Source organism: Grammomys surdaster, unplaced genomic scaffold (assembly GCF_004785775.1).
Source record: "Grammomys surdaster isolate TR1022 unplaced genomic scaffold, NIH_TR_1.0 169, whole genome shotgun sequence".
Lineage (NCBI taxonomy): Eukaryota > Metazoa > Chordata > Mammalia > Rodentia > Muridae > Grammomys > Grammomys surdaster.
In genome coordinates, this window is record NW_021604617.1 from 9,848,517 (window position 1) to 9,863,669 (window position 15,153).

The 15,153-nt window shown below is 52.1% G+C and overlaps 3 protein-coding genes and 1 long non-coding RNA gene across 6 annotated transcripts in view; 1 reads left to right on the forward strand and 3 right to left on the reverse strand.

The window, feature by feature from the left end:
* Positions 1–1,661: 1,661 nt before the first annotated feature.
* LOC114620424 lies at positions 1,662–3,001 on the reverse strand. The gene is made up of 2 exons (XR_003711319.1): positions 2,856–3,001; positions 1,662–2,055 (listed from the first exon to the last, which is right to left on the reverse strand). It is a non-coding gene; the product is annotated as an uncharacterized LOC114620424 (long non-coding RNA).
* Positions 3,002–3,196: 195 nt separating this feature from the next.
* Hsp90ab1 (heat shock protein 90 alpha family class B member 1) lies at positions 3,197–8,692 on the forward strand. Its single transcript, XM_028766558.1, has 11 exons — positions 3,197–3,285; positions 4,534–4,680; positions 4,833–5,039; positions 5,229–5,388; positions 5,603–6,045; positions 6,476–6,641; positions 6,789–6,979; positions 7,077–7,224; positions 7,332–7,600; positions 7,915–8,248; positions 8,343–8,692. The coding sequence occupies exons 2-11, from the start codon at positions 4,534–4,536 to the stop codon at positions 8,450–8,452; spliced, it is 2,175 nt and encodes a 724-aa protein (XP_028622391.1). The 5' UTR covers positions 3,197–3,285; the 3' UTR covers positions 8,453–8,692.
* Positions 8,620–12,947, reverse strand: Slc35b2 (solute carrier family 35 member B2). Of its 2 annotated transcripts, XM_028766559.1 has the most exons (4): positions 12,811–12,947; positions 12,098–12,291; positions 11,794–11,948; positions 8,620–10,349 (listed from the first exon to the last, which is right to left on the reverse strand). In XM_028766559.1, the coding sequence occupies exons 1-4, from the start codon at positions 12,819–12,821 to the stop codon at positions 9,414–9,416; spliced, it is 1,296 nt and encodes a 431-aa protein (XP_028622392.1). In that variant the 5' UTR covers positions 12,822–12,947; the 3' UTR covers positions 8,620–9,413. The 2 variants fall into 2 exon arrangements, with proteins under 2 accessions (XP_028622392.1, XP_028622393.1); XM_028766560.1 differs by lacking the exon at positions 12,811–12,947 and having other exon boundaries at positions 11,794–11,944; positions 12,098–12,332.
* Positions 12,948–13,553: 606 nt separating this feature from the next.
* The window catches only part of Nfkbie (NFKB inhibitor epsilon), a 7,278-nt gene continuing 5,678 nt past the window's right edge, over positions 13,554–15,153 (reverse strand). The window contains exon 6 of one of the 2 annotated variants that reach the window (XM_028766706.1): positions 13,554–14,657. In XM_028766706.1, coding sequence (XP_028622539.1) covers positions 14,571–14,657 — 87 coding nt within the window. In that variant the 3' untranslated portion in view covers positions 13,554–14,570. Of the gene's footprint in view, positions 14,726–15,153 lie in introns of both variants that reach the window. The other variant, XM_028766705.1, reaches the window with a different exon arrangement.

Here is a 15,153-nt window from a genome sequence, read left to right on the forward strand (position 1 = left end):
TCTCAACACACACTCTCACACACAGTTTGAGTACACACACAAGTTCAAAAATTATTTTATCATTGTGTGTGTGTGAGATAAGGGTGGGTGCATGCCATGGCACATTGAAAGCCACATGACAAGTTTGCTCCTTATGTGGGCTCCATGACTCAAACCAGGTCATCCCTATTTGTGCTGCAAACGTATTTACTCACTGAACTATCTTACCAGCCCTTCTTCTTCTTCTTTTTTTTTTTTTTCTGAGACAGGATTACCAGCCCTTCTTTAAAAATAATTTGTTAGTTGAGCAGTGGTGGCACATTCCTTTAAACGCACCTTAGCGCTCAGGAGGCAGAGGCAGGAGGATATCTGTGAGTTCAAGGCCAATCTGGTCTACAGAATGAGTTTCAGAATAGCCAAGGCTATACAGTGAAACTGTCTTGAAACGCCATAAAAATGAATAGTTATTAAGTTTTCTGTGTGTGTGCATTTCCTGGAGCTGGAGTTACCCGGTTGTGAGCTGTCTGGGGTGTGTGCTGGGAATGGAACTTGGGTCCTCTGGGAGAGCAGTAGGTGCTGGGCCATCTCTGTAATTCCCAGGCCTTTTATAAAAAGAGATCTTATCACCGGGCGGTGGTGGCACACGCTTTTAGTCCCAGCACTTGGGAGGCAGAGGCAGGAGGATTTCTGAGTTCAAGGCTAGCCTGGTCTACCGAGTGAGTTCCAGGACAGCCAGGGCTACATAGAGAAATCCTGTCTCGAAAAACCAAAAAACAAAACAAAACCGGGGCAGACATATGCACCACACCAAGGTAAAAGGAATCTCTAGGTTGATGCAAAATGATGCTTCAGCTTTAACACAGCAGGACCTCACTGTTAGCCTGCGCTGGCCTGCGATGCACACTCCCGTCTCGCCCCGTGCTGGAACTACAGGTGTGCTCCGCAGCTACCAAGCTCAGTAAGCTTTTCCCAACTGAGAAAGTCCCAGGAAGCTGCTGAGAAGCCTTGGTCCTGTCACTGCTGGGAGCAGCCCAAGGGAAACTTGTGCCGAGGAGAGGCTCCTGGCCTGCTTCAGACTTGGGTCCTGGCAAGAGACCCAATGCTCCAATCTCCATTCCACTTTCGGAACAGGAACGACTCTGGGTTTAGTGACCCCACTATTCACCTAGTCCTTCATTTTCCTGTCCACGAAATGGATAGAGTAGCTTTTTTTTTTGTTTGTTTGTTTGTTTTTGTTTTTTTGGAGACAGGGTTTCTCTGTATAGCCCTGGCTGTCCTGGAACTCACTCTGTAGACCAGGCTAGCCTCGGAACTCTCGAACTCAGAGATCCGCCTGCCTCTGCCTCCCAAGTGCTGGGATTAAAGGTGTGCACCACCACCGCCCGGCTGATAGATTAGCTTTCAACTATTCAGAGGCCAAGGAGAGGCAGTCAGTGCTGTTTGTGAACTAGGGAATCCAGGGCTTGGTAGGTCCCGGGGAAACACTCTACCCAGAGATCAGCTAGGCTCCTTTTGCTGAGAGAAGGTATGCGTGTTGAAGTTTCTGCTTTTAGTTTATGGATCCTAGGGCCTTTCGAGCAATCCAATCCACTGTCTTCACATACATTGATTTGTTTATGGGCTTCATACACACACACACACACACACACACACACAATTAAGGAGAGGATAACAGTGCAGGATGAAGTGGACAGAGGCAAAGAAGAAAGCAACTACTGTTTAACAATGAATGCACTCTTAGGATGTATGCAAGCAAGGAACAAAGGTGAGGGGCGGTGGTGCGGGGACCCAGGCCAGTGTGAGCTAAGGGAGCAGAGAATATTTACAGAGCGCTGAGTGGCCATTCTTTCCAGGAGGGTTCATCGGTCTAACAAGCTTCCAGATGCGGCCTAGGAAAAAGGCCAGGCTGAAGGGCAGGCAAGGCATGGCGGGCCACCTTAAGAACAGAAGCACTGGCACAACTCGGTTCTGGCTCCTGGAACTGGGCCAGCCCGGTGAACAGCATCTTCATGTGGATGCCCAGAGCTCCCGCTAATCTGCAAAGACGGGGACCTCCTCCTCTCTAGGTCCAAAGAGCTGCAGTAGGGAAGAGGGTTAGAAAAGCGAAACCAGCTTGAGAAACAGCTTGTGCTCGCAAAGGGAGGGAACACGTCCCCGAGCGCCGTGGACGTGGGCGACCGGGGAGGCTGCGGGGTGGGAGTGTTCTACCCAGTACCATTCGGTTTCTGGTCTCTGTTCACGGAAAAGTGTCCGCAGTCACTCACCCCCATCCCCCAGCCTCCGTGCCCTGTGACCGATCCGGGTCAGCCATCCCTCCCTCTGCGCTCCACACCCCCACAATAATGTGACCCTCCCAGGGCCACGCTTAGAGGGTCGTCCAACCGTGGCCCACGGTACGGAGACATAGGAAAAATATCTTCCCGGGTTAAGATCGAGGCAGAAAAAACCAGCCTGGCGAACGGCGGTGAAGACACTGCCCCCCGCCGCAGCAGAGGAGGTGGAGCCTCGTGGGGAGGGGCCGAGACCGCCGAGACAGGCCTAGAAACTGCTGGAAGGAATCGCAGCACCGCCGCCGCTGCTCCTTCCGCCGCAGGCCGCCAAAGAGTCCCTGCCAGCCCAGGCCCGCGCCCCTCCCCTCGGAGAAGCTCCACGCCGCCTTCAGCTGTGCTGTACCCGGGAGGGTGGGGGTCGGGGTGGGAGAACTCCTTAAAGTTGGGACAAGGAATTTATCATCCGCCTTTCCTCTTGATGTGCGATTTGTAGGGAACATTCTAGTAAGATCGGGTCTGGACATGGCAGCCGAGTTGGCCACCTCCATTCTCTTTCAGACGTCCCCTGAGTACTGGACATTGGGGTGGGGGGGTGGAAGAGCCTACCTCGAGTTTTCTGAGGCAGTCCGTAGGGTATTCACCCGCAGATACACCCCTAATAGCATATGCATGCATGCTCCCGGACCATCTTGAGGGGGACATGCCCTACTCATGCAGAAATGGGGGTGCAAAACGGTGTTAATTCGGCCTTGACTCGCAGGCCGGGCCCCAGGTCCCTCCTCCCCACCACCTCCACGATCTGCGACAATGACGTCAAGGTGGGCGGGCGGCGGCAGGTGCGTGGCTGGCAGCCACTCCTTTAAGGCGGAGGGATCCAAGGGCGGGGCCTGGGCTGTGCTTCGCCTTATATAGGGCGGTCGGGGGCGTTTGGGAGCTCTCTTGAGTCACCCCCGCGCAGCCTAGGCTTGCCGTGCGAGTCGGACGTGGTCCGGGCCCACTACCCTGCTCTCTACTACCACTCGGCTTTCCCGTCAAGGTAAGGCCGCGGTCTCCCGTGCCCGGCGGCTCCCGGGGCTTCTCCCCGGGGTTCCTGCCTCCTCCATCTCATCTATCCTAAAGGGTCCTTTCCCGGCCGGCCGGCCTGTGGGGATAGCGTGCCTAGAATGTCTCCAGGTCCCCGTGGTGGCTCCCGGCGGGCTTGCACGGCGAGCCTGCCCCGGGGCGGGTGGGTTCCCCCAGAGCGTGAGGTGGGGCTGCGGCCCGGCCAGGTGGTGGGCGGCCGCACGTGGTAGCCACCGACCCGGGACGCTGCCATGTTTGCCCTCCACTTCCGGGCGCGGCTGCAGGGTCCGTAGGGTCCGCGCGGTGGCGGGCTGCTGTGCGTGACTCAGCAGAGCCTGGCGAGCAGGGCCCGGCCACCTCCCCCGACGCCTTTCCCAACGTGCTTGGTTTAGGGGAAGGGGAGGGGGTCCTCGGGTTGGCAGGGACGCCGGAACCCGCTGCGTTTTCCCTTTCCAGATCTTTCTGCGTTTTCAGTTGTGCAGGGAGGAGAAACGGGGAGGGAGTAGGCACGGGAAGATTCGTAGGTCCCTCCCCTCGTTTACTCCTCCCCTCCCGGGAGCTCAGATTGTTCTGGAAGCCTGGGCGCCCCGCCCCAGTGCCCGGATGCTTGGGCGGTGGGAGGGCTTTCAATGGCGCCCCCTCCTCGTGTGGCTCCTGCCGACGCATGTCCGGCAGTGACGAGGGTCGCTGGGCGGCAGGGCCACCATTTTACTTGTGTTCCGGCCTGTGCAGCTCTGCGCAGTGAGTGGAGTCGTGGTGGAGATTTTTATTTCTTTGTCCTAATTTAATTGTCCCTTGAGCGCCTCCACGACTACAGCTTCGGGTTCTCTTGCCCTGCTGGCTGGAACGGCACAAATTTGTGTATGGGAGGCTGCTAGTTAAAGTTGTTCCTCACCCCGGTGAAGAGATTGTAGTGAAGGAATGTATGTATGTACCGGGGTTCTTAATGTTAGTTACTTCATTCTGTATTTTTACCATATCGGCAGGTGTTCTGTTCAGAGCCAGCGAGCCGTTCAGAAAGTCTTGACTTTTGGGCATTTGTTTGAAAAAAAAAATCTCATCCTTGATTTGTCTTGTCACTCTAGTCTCGAAGCCCTTTTTAAAAATGTCGGCTCTTATCTCTTGGGAGTGTTGGGAATGGACGCTACCCAGATTAAAGAAGTTTGAACTGAAGTATAAAATGTGAGTCAACAATAGCCGTTTGGTAATCTCTCATCTTTAGATGCCTGAGGAAGTGCACCATGGAGAGGAAGAGGTGGAGACCTTTGCCTTTCAGGCAGAAATTGCCCAGCTGATGTCTCTCATCATCAACACTTTCTATTCAAACAAGGAGATTTTCCTCCGGGAGTTGATCTCTAATGCTTCTGATGTGAGTATTCTGTTGAATTTCTGAGACTGCCCACAAGTGTGTGTAACACTGGCAGTGGGAGTGGTTGAGAAGAGTAATCCCGCAGTTGATGTTGGAGGGAAGGGACTGCTTGGACAAATGGAGTGATGTGTCTGTTTAATGTGTACACACAGGCCCTGGACAAGATTCGGTATGAGAGCCTCACAGACCCTTCCAAGCTGGACAGCGGGAAAGAGCTGAAAATTGACATCATCCCCAACCCTCAGGAGCGCACGTTGACCTTGGTGGACACTGGCATTGGCATGACCAAGGCTGACCTCATTAATAACTTGGGAACCATTGCTAAGTCTGGCACAAAGGCCTTCATGGAGGCTCTCCAGGTGTGTGGCCATTTGTTACTGCTTTTTGTCTAGGATATGTGGTTGGTTTTCTAATAAGTACATGGGGAGGTCAGAGGATAGCTTTGACCCCTAGATTCTGGAAATTGAACTGACTGGTACCCGTGCTTAGCAGTGGTTGTACTTGTACAAGAACCAGTTTGCTGACCTTAACATTTACTCCCTTTGCAGGCTGGTGCAGACATTTCCATGATTGGCCAGTTTGGTGTCGGCTTCTACTCGGCCTACCTTGTGGCAGAGAAAGTGGTTGTGATCACAAAGCACAACGACGACGAGCAGTATGCCTGGGAGTCTGCTGCTGGCGGATCCTTCACCGTCCGTGCTGACCATGGTGAGGCGGCAGTCTGCACTGCTTGGTAGAACTCAAGAAACCTTAAGCATTGTAGTCACTAAAAGTTCATTTTTGAGGGGTGGTGAATACTAGCACTTGGGAAATGGCCAGGTGGGTGTGTCAGCAAGGGCTACACGGAGAAATCTTAGCAGATTAGTCCTTGGTTGAGTCTTTTTGTTGTAGTTTTTCATGTCGTGTGATTTCTTCTCTGTAGGTGAGCCCATTGGCCGGGGTACCAAAGTCATTCTTCACCTCAAAGAAGACCAGACAGAGTATTTGGAGGAGAGGAGGGTCAAGGAAGTGGTGAAGAAGCACTCCCAGTTCATAGGCTACCCCATCACCCTCTACTTGGAGAAGGAGCGAGAGAAGGAGATCAGTGATGATGAGGCAGAGGAAGAGAAAGGTGAGAAAGAGGAGGAAGAGAAGGATGATGAGGAAAAGCCAAAGATTGAAGATGTGGGATCTGATGAGGAGGATGACAGCAGCAAAGATAAGAAAAAGAAAACAAAGAAGATCAAGGAGAAGTACATTGACCAGGAAGAGCTGAACAAGACGAAGCCTATCTGGACCAGAAACCCAGATGACATCACTCAGGAGGAATATGGTGAATTCTACAAGAGCCTCACCAATGATTGGGAAGACCACTTGGCAGTCAAGGTGAGAAGCCTTCCATGTTTTGTAAGGAGGGATGCATAGGCTGGAAGTGGTAAGGAACAACTTGCTCAACTGGTTGGTAGCTGAGAACTGAAAGCCACAGAACCATGTGACTACCCTGGGAGCTACTCAGATCTGATTGGCAGTGGCTTCACATTCTCCTTTCTGGTGAGAATTGGGGTGGTGGCCATATCTGAACACTGGATTACTCTTCTCAATCACTCCTACTGTCATGGCCACCACCTTGATTACAGCCATGGTTCTGCTTGGAGGGACACTTCTTGCTGCCAGCATTCTAGGTTTATTTGGTGTTAGGGCTGTTTGCTTATCCTGTGTTTCAGGAGTATGGCACTGACAGTGCTCTAGTGTCAGATGTTTGATATTGGGGCTTGAAGCAGTCCTGTCCTAAAATGTATTACTGGGTTTATTTCAGCATTTCTCTGTAGAAGGTCAATTGGAATTCAGGGCATTGCTCTTCATTCCCCGGCGAGCTCCCTTTGACCTTTTTGAGAACAAGAAGAAGAAGAACAACATAAAATTGTACGTCCGTCGTGTGTTCATCATGGACAGCTGTGATGAGCTGATCCCTGAGTACCTCAGTGAGTAGCTCCTGGGCTCGGGGTGTGCAGGACAGGCAAACCCATCTTAGACCTCAGCATATAGCTGAGACTCCCTGATCCAGAGTCTCTGTGGCTTAGACCAGCTCTGATCCAGCTGTTCCCTGCTTTCTGTCTGGTTCATCGCAGACTTTATCCGTGGTGTGGTTGACTCCGAGGACCTGCCTCTGAACATCTCCCGAGAAATGCTCCAGCAGAGCAAGATCCTGAAAGTCATCCGCAAAAACATTGTGAAGAAGTGCCTTGAGCTCTTCTCAGAGTTGGCTGAAGACAAAGAGAACTACAAGAAGTTTTATGAGGCGTTCTCCAAGAATTTAAAGGTAAGATGAATAAGTGCTCTCTAAATTATTTTGTATTTGGGGTGTTGTTGTTTTTTTCCAGTTCATAATTGGACTCTTTCTTTCCCTGCCCTTAAAGCTTGGAATCCATGAAGATTCCACGAACCGTCGCCGCCTCTCTGAGCTCCTTCGCTATCACACCTCTCAGTCTGGAGATGAGATGACTTCCCTGTCAGAGTATGTGTCTCGCATGAAGGAGACACAGAAGTCCATCTACTATATCACTGGTATGTTGGAGCTTGGGTCTGGTCAGAGCTGCCTTGTGGACTTGGGGGATTGGGAAGTGGCGGTGTGGAGGCCTTTCTGGCCATTGAGTCATATTTTATTCCTATAGGTGAGAGCAAAGAGCAAGTGGCTAACTCTGCCTTTGTGGAGCGTGTGCGGAAGCGGGGCTTTGAGGTGGTTTATATGACTGAGCCTATTGATGAGTACTGCGTGCAGCAGCTCAAGGAATTTGATGGAAAGAGCCTGGTCTCAGTGACTAAGGAGGGCCTGGAGCTACCAGAGGATGAGGAAGAGAAGAAGAAGATGGAGGAGAGCAAGGCAAAGTTTGAGAATCTCTGCAAGCTCATGAAGGAGATCTTGGACAAGAAGGTTGAAAAAGTGAGTCTTCTGGGAAGACTGTATAGCTGTATATATCTGTATATATCTGCTGTATAGCTAGTGGTGCCAGGCAGGCCAGACATCAGCAATAGTCTGTCTTTGGTTAAAAAAGTTTCTACACACAAACAGTAATTCATGCATGAAAAGGCCTTGCTGTGTTGCCCAGGTTATCTTTGAATCCTTGTACTCAAGCCACTTTCAGCCTCCTGAGGATGTAGGGTTTAGTAGTCATCTGCCTGCCATTCTTTCCTAACAACCCAAGATACTTTACATAGCCAAATGTACATCTTGTCATTGTTCTTGGTTGCCCACAGGTGACAATCTCCAATAGGCTTGTGTCTTCCCCCTGCTGCATTGTGACAAGCACCTATGGCTGGACAGCCAACATGGAACGGATCATGAAGGCTCAGGCACTTCGAGACAACTCTACAATGGGCTACATGATGGCCAAGAAACACCTAGAGATCAACCCTGACCACCCCATTGTGGAGACCCTGCGGCAGAAGGCCGAGGCGGACAAAAACGACAAAGCTGTCAAGGATCTGGTCGTGCTGCTGTTTGAAACTGCCCTGCTCTCCTCTGGTTTCTCACTTGAGGATCCCCAAACCCACTCGAACCGCATCTACCGCATGATTAAACTGGGCCTGGGTGAGTCTGGCTTGGGAGCTCCAGGTGGCAAGTGTTGAACTGGCTGGACCCTTGGGCAGACTTAATGTGGCTTAAATCTCATGTTTTTTTTTAGGCATTGATGAAGATGAGGTCACTGCGGAAGAGCCCAGTGCTGCTGTTCCTGATGAGATCCCCCCACTGGAAGGTGATGAGGATGCCTCTCGCATGGAAGAAGTGGATTAAAGGCTCCCAGCAACCCCTGCCCTCTGTATAGTATCCCTGCGGCTCCCCCAGCAGCCTTGACTGGCCCTGACCCACTGGCTCATGTCTACAAGAATCTCCTATCCTGTCCTTGAGCCTTAAGGCAGGAAGATCCCCTCCCACAGAATAGCAGGGTTGGGTGTTGTGGATTGTGGTTTTTTGTTTGTTTTATTTTGTTCTGAAATTAAAAGTATGCAAATAAAGAAGATGCAGTTTTATACAGTCCTGCTCTCCTTGTAAAGTAACACTCAGGACTCCCTGAGTTGTGTTGAAGTGGTGATGAGAGGTACTTGTCTACTTTGAACTCAGAATAATCCTAACACCTTTATCCCAGCACTTGGGAGGCAGAGGCAGGCAGATTTCAAGGCCAGCCTGGTCTACAGAGTGAGTTCCAGGACAGCCAGGGCTACACAGAAACCCTATCTCCAAAATCCAAAAAAAAAAGGGGGGTAATCCTAACACCCTTTGAGCCCCCTTCAGCCAACCAAAACACAGCTATAAAGTCACTGCTGCAGTTTAATCAAATAAGAGCAAAGGGTGACACTTCCAAGTACCAAAACCTGCTCAAGTAACACTGGACCCCAACTGGTCTGGGGAGGCCTTTGTCCTTTCTGACACAGCACCATCCTCAACAGCCCCTAGGGGAACTGTATGGCCTGTAAACAATGCTCTTCCCAGCTGGTGCCTGGCAGCCTCAAGGGATGGGTGTTAGAGGGAGTAAGCAAAGCCCTGGTGCTGGCTGGCCTGGCCACCAGTTAAGATTTCAGAGAGTGGGGGAGGAGCTCTGGGTCACCTCTAACCCAACACCCACAGCTCATTTCCATGAAGTGGGGCTCTTAAGGCAAGGTGAAAGAGGCTGCTCCCCAGGGCTCCAGTCCTCAGCTGTAAGCTGAGGTACTGAGCCGGGGCCTCAGAAGATGGGAGTAATGAGGGTCCTTACTCCTCACACCTTCTGCACTGGAGGCTCAGTGGGCACAGCCTTCTTTCCGCGCTGCTTCCGGCCCCTGGCATAGACTCTGAGTAGCAGGGCAGTGAAGACCACAGCCACACCCAGTCCCCCCACCACAGTGACAGTATGGCCATAGAGGAGGCAAGAGAGGAGGATGGCAATAGCCTGGCGCAGAGTCATGATGATAGTGAAGACAGCAGCTCCAAACTGTCCGATGGTGTAGAAGATGAACAGCTGACCAAAGGCAGAGCAGACAGACAGGAGGAGGGCGTGCAGTGCAAACTCACTGTGTCGCCCCATGAAGCGTGCCCCCTCCAGTAGGGCCCCCTGTTCCAGTAGTGACCCTACTGTGAAAAGACAGGAGAATAAATTGACCCCAAACATCATCTGCACCGATGACATCTTATAGGCAAACAGAGCATCCTGCCAGTTTGAGGTGAAGCTGTCGAAAGCGATATAGCCTGCCAGTAGGACCAAGCCAGAGAGTGTGGTGGCTGGAGAGCTCCGGGGCTCTGGTCCACTCGACAGAAGAAACATGCTAACTCCAATGGAGATGAGGCCAGCAGTCAGATATTCCCAGTGTTCATAGCTGCGCCGAGACACCAGCTTGCCCATCATCATGACAGGAATCACCTTGGAGGCCTTCGCCAGCACCTGGGTAGGGAAGCTGACAAACTTGAGTGCTTCATATTGGCACCAGCTGCTAAGCACGTTTGACAGACTGGCAAAGGAGTACCGGTACATGGGTGCACCGTGACGGGGCTGCTTGCGTAGGACACAGTAGAGGCCTGCCACGACCAGTGCCAGCACACGGTTCATTAGCACCAGGAACTGTGAGTCTGTGAAATGCTCGCCCGGTGATGTGGCTGTGGCCCCATAGCTGCCGGTCATCACTCTTTCCTGCAGTACACCCCAAGTCAGATAGGACACCTGCATGAGGGAGGGTGGAAAACAGCGACAGGAAATGAGAAGGAAAGGCTGAGGGCTGGAGAGATGGCTCAGTGGTTAAGAGCACTGACTGCACTTCCAGAGGTCCTGAGTTCAAATCCCAGCAACCACATGGTGGCTCATAGCCATCTGTAATAAGATCTGATGCCCTCTTCTGGTGTGTCTGAAGACAGCTACAGTGTATTCAGAAATAATAAATAAATAAATATTTTAAAAAAAAAAAAAAAAAAAAGAAAAAAAAGAAAAAAAGAAAAAAAAAAGAGAAGGAAAGGCTGAGGTCTCGATTTCCCGCTTCCTTGGAGTTGGTTGCATGTGATGTAACTGACACTAACTAGTCTTTTGGTTCCTCTGAGGGAGGAGCTTCTTTCCTAAGCTTCAGTTCACCTTGTGGGGAATCAAATGGAGTTGCAGGCACCGGGGCACCTGCTTTAAGACCACACCCTGTCTACCTTCATGATGCAAGCCCATTAGAGCTGGCTCAATATACCACCGAAAATGTTTTACTTATTTTGAATTAACGCAAAAAAGAAATTGGAATGTCTGGAAGCCTCAGAGAGGTCTGGATACTTGTAATTCAACATATATTCCACTCTGAATGCCTCCCTCACAAAGAAATCCTACTGACAAAATTTTGGAGAAAGCCAAGCATGGTAGCACACACTGTCACCCCAGCTATTTGGAAGGAAGAAGCAGGAGGGATGGCAGTTCAAGGCCTGCATCTGGAGGTGGTGGCACATGCCTTTAACCCCAGCACTCTGGAGGCAGAGGCATTTGGATCTCTGATTTTGAGGCCAGCCTGGTATAGGCGGCAAGTTTCAGGACAGCCAGAGCCACTCAGAGAAACTGTGTCTGGAAAAGCAGAAAAGAAAAAAGTAAATTCAAGGCCTGTCTGAGCCTGTGAGATTCTGTCAAAACAAGAGTTGTGGTGGGTTAATCCCAGCTCTTGCAGAGCAGGTGGATCTCTGAGCCGGAGGCCAGCCTGTTCTACATAGTGAGTTCTGGAGTAATTAGGGCTGCGTAGTGAAACCTTGTCTCAAAATAATATGTCTCAGAATAATAATAATAGCGGAAGCAGCTCAGGGGGATATAAGTTTAGCCAGTGATTCCTCAAACTCAAACTACGATACAGCATACAGAGCAGAATAAGGGCATAGGGGAAAAAAATACAATAACTCAGGCAGGGCTTCTCCCACACTGTATAAGACATCGCACGGGTTCGTGAGTGTGTACAATGAACTTTTATTTCAGTACAGGTGTTAAAGGAGGTACTGAAATGAAAGTTCGCTTTCAGGATGGGTCTGTGTCCTATAGGGACACAAACCATACCAAACCCAACAATTTGGGGTGGACAGGGCAGACTTGGTTTCATTAAGTCCCTGGCTGTCTGTACCCAGCTTGGGAAGAGAAGGAAAGCCTGTCTTCTTACCTGGAGCCCCGAGGCACAGAAGACCAGCTTTAGGACCTGCCAAGAGGGGGTGGATTCTGCTGTCTCTGTCCGGGGAGCCAGGGGAACCTCATCAGGAGCCTTGGGCTCATTGCCAAATACACAGGCTTTCACCAGGGGGAAGCAGAGACCCCTGCCTGAAGACGACACAGAAGTCAAGTCCACAGCTTCTCCAGAGCAGCCAGCCTGACCCCACTGTCTGACTTACTGGCCTCCCTCCCTTTCCAAGTCCCAACCTGCCAACACCTGCAACCGGACTTGTCTCCCCACCCTTTGGCCACATTACCTGTCTCCAGGTAGTTCTTCCGTCTTAAGTACTGCACCAGGAGGTAGCCAGGCACCATAAAGCTGGCATAGCCAGCCACATTCACCAAAAAGCGGAAGAGCCACAGCTGTGTCCAGGACTGCGGAGGGGCTTCGGGTGACTCTCCACCTGCTCCCAAGGAAGGGAGCGTGGCGAGTACCACTACTGCCCACCATCTGCTGGGACAGCCGAAGCCACGATCAGGGTTGCAGCTCTTCTGCCCCTCTGCCCTCCGGAGGGGACTGTACCAGGGGAAGTGCCCGGTGGCCTCCCCGCCCCCTCCGCTGCAGCCCAGAAGGACGGACAAAGAGCCTCTCTCTCCCTCTCTCTCTCTTGGGGGGTCCGGCGCAGGCCAGACAGAACCTCCTCCCTTCCCGGGGGCGGCCCCGCCTGTCCAGCCACATAGGTCGCCTCTGTTCCCTGCAGCGCGCGGCCAGCTCAGGCCACAGGCACCACCGCCCCCCCTTTCCCGCTCCGAAGAGTCACAGTCCCGCATCCCCACCGCGCGACAATCCCGAAGTCCCCCGAGGAGTGCAGGCCCCACGCCGCGTGCCCATCCACACCGGGCTCCCGATAGTGCCACGCGGATCCGCGGCTGGGAGACCCCCCCCCATCCCGCTACCCGAGCCCCGGGGTCTCGGTCACGTGGCCCCGGGGTCTCGGTCACGTGGGCCATGGCTGCCCGAGCCCCCCACCTGGCATCCATGGCCCAGCCGCGTGGGGCGGAGGGGCGGGGGGGACCGGGGAATGCGAGTCCCCGGGCCGAGCTCTCCCTCCGCTCCCTCTGCCGCCTGCTCCAGCAGCCAGCCAGTCAGCCAGCCAGCGGAAGTGCCGCACTCACTCTTCCCGCCTCCTCCCCGTCTCAGCCCCCCTTCGCGGCACCCCGGCCACAGCGCCCCCGCGCGGCCCGGAGGCAAACCCGGCCCGGGTCCCCCTGGGGAACTCCAATTGGGACCTTCTCCCTTTCCCAGCTTGAATAGTCTCAGCCATCAACCCAACCCATCCCAGACAGAGGGATGATGACTGTTGCCACCTAGTGGACTGGAATTTTGAGTATCTGAGACCCAAGTACTTCCCCTTATGTTAGTTTTCCCATTTTAAAATAATGATTGATGTCTCCTTCCTTTTTTTGGCTGCGGCAGTGATCATCCCCCTAGTACCTGTGAAGGTCCTTCAAAGTTCTGCATGACCTGGAGCGTCCTCCTCACCCACTTGCCCAACCTTGTGTCCCGTTGGCCTGTTTTCAGTTCCTTTAATTCACCGGAGGCCTTCCCCAATGCTGTCTTTCTCTTTGCTCATCTCGAATCCCGATTTCTAACGACCCCCGTCTGAAGCTTCCCAAAGAATGATCCTTCACCCACTCCATAGTCCTCCTTTCTGCCAAGTGTTTTTTTTTTTTTTTCCTTCCCGGCACCCATTGCAACGTATAACCGCATTATTTAGTTGTTTATGATTTTAATATCTATCTCACGCACAGGATGCGTTTGCTTAGCGCTTATAAGCGCTAAGCATCGGAAACTATGGTGGTTTATTTCTTCTCCTTCTTCATGCCAGTCACGGGCTTGACCTAGCAGGGCCCTCAGTGGAATGGGGGGGGGGGGGAAGTTGCAGCTCTCTTGTGCTCAACATCCCCAAGCTTCTCCAGGGATGTGTGCCTCAGCAATATTCTTCTTTCTCACTCTCCAGCCCTGGGCATTTCCACATGAAGGAGATGTGTCTGTGCTGGCAGGAAACCATCAGGCCTCCTACCATACCCAGCAAGGCCCTGCTCTTGCTCAGGGGGTCAGTTTCCTTCTCTCTGTCTTTACCTGGGAGTCACAGGTCAGGCCTGCCTATACATACAACTGTAGAAAGGAAACATTTTTTTTTAAAGCCTCTCTCTTCCATTTTAGTGTCATATTAGAATAAGTTCAAAGGTTCAGTTGGGAGCCTTATGTTTGAAGTCTTTAGATATCTGTATTTTTTCAGGCCCACTGCCACCAGACCTATAATTCCAGATACTCAGGAGGCTTGAGACAAGAGGATCCTGGTTCAAAGATGATTCCCTGGGCTATAGAGTGAGTTCCAGGCCATCTCATTCAACTCAGTGAGATCCTATCACAAAATAAACAATGAAAAGAGGGCAGGGACACAGCTCCATGACAGTAAGCTTGCCTACCACTGGGCTGGGGAGGCTCTAGGTTCAGACCCCAGTGTCAAACACACTCACAAAGGTATTCTAGGTAAGACCCCTCAGGGGTCTGTTTTCTCATCCCCTTTTCCTGGTGGCCGGCAAATTCAGCCCATGCCCTCTTTAACAGAAGGAAGGAGGCTTCCCTCAAGGATACCAATGGCTTTGAGGGTTTTTCAAGAATCTCCATCCAGGCCACCTGGGAAGTTCTTCTCTCCAGATTGGCTCTTCCACATTTGTAATCCTTCATCGTATTTTAGGACTACGCTAGCCCCAGGACTAGCATCAGCAGAAGGGCGACATTGCTTGGGTCCCAACTGCAGCAGCTTCGGCTCCAGCTTCCAGGTGGGAAGAGGTGGCGGTCCATCCTAGCTTCAGTCAGTACACAGCAGTGGCTTACCGGAGATTTTCAGGTCATCAAAGGGCAAATATGAAAGGAGCTGAGAGAGAGAACGGAGAGACGCAGAGTTAATGTCCTGAGTGATGGCAGTAGGGACCTGGGAAAGCTGAAGGCCAGATAGTGACACACCTGAGCACGGCAGAGAGAGACCCAAAGCTTTAGACAAGATCTGAAATAGAACATGCAGAACATCTGAGCTAGGAATGACCTCAGAGCCCAGTCCATGGCTTATTTGTGTGTGTGTCTGTATGTGTGTGTGGGGAGGGTTGTTGTTGGGGTTAGGGTTGGGGTGTGGAAGGGTTAGCATTCAATGTTTTGGATACGTTTGCTTGTTTTTTTTTGAGTCAGGATTTCACTGTGTACCTTTGGCTATCTTGGAACTCACTCTGTAGACCAGGCTGGCCTCAAACTCAGAAATCCGCCTGCCTCTGCCTCCCAAGTGCTGGGATTAAAGGCGTGCGCCACCAC

What these genes read in the sequence shown, in the direction of transcription:
- Hsp90ab1 (XM_028766558.1), top strand. Translation starts at nt 4,534, where the DNA reads ATGCCTGAGGAAGTGCACCATGGAGAGGAAGAGGTGGAGACCTTTGCC. An exon ending in TGATCTCTAATGCTTCTGAT is followed by an intron (nt 4,681 to 4,832) that starts GTGAGTATTCTG and finishes GTGTACACACAG; the next exon opens with GCCCTGGACAAGATTCGGTA. An exon ending in AAGACCACTTGGCAGTCAAG is followed by an intron (nt 6,046 to 6,475) that starts GTGAGAAGCCTT and finishes GGTTTATTTCAG; the next exon opens with CATTTCTCTGTAGAAGGTCA.
- Slc35b2 (XM_028766559.1), bottom strand. An exon ending in GAAGAACTACCTGGAGACAG is followed by an intron (nt 11,949 to 12,097) that starts GTAATGTGGCCA and finishes TGTCGTCTTCAG; the next exon opens with GCAGGGGTCTCTGCTTCCCC. An exon ending in TCTGTGCCTCGGGGCTCCAG is followed by an intron (nt 10,350 to 11,793) that starts GTAAGAAGACAG and finishes TCCCTCATGCAG; the next exon opens with GTGTCCTATCTGACTTGGGG.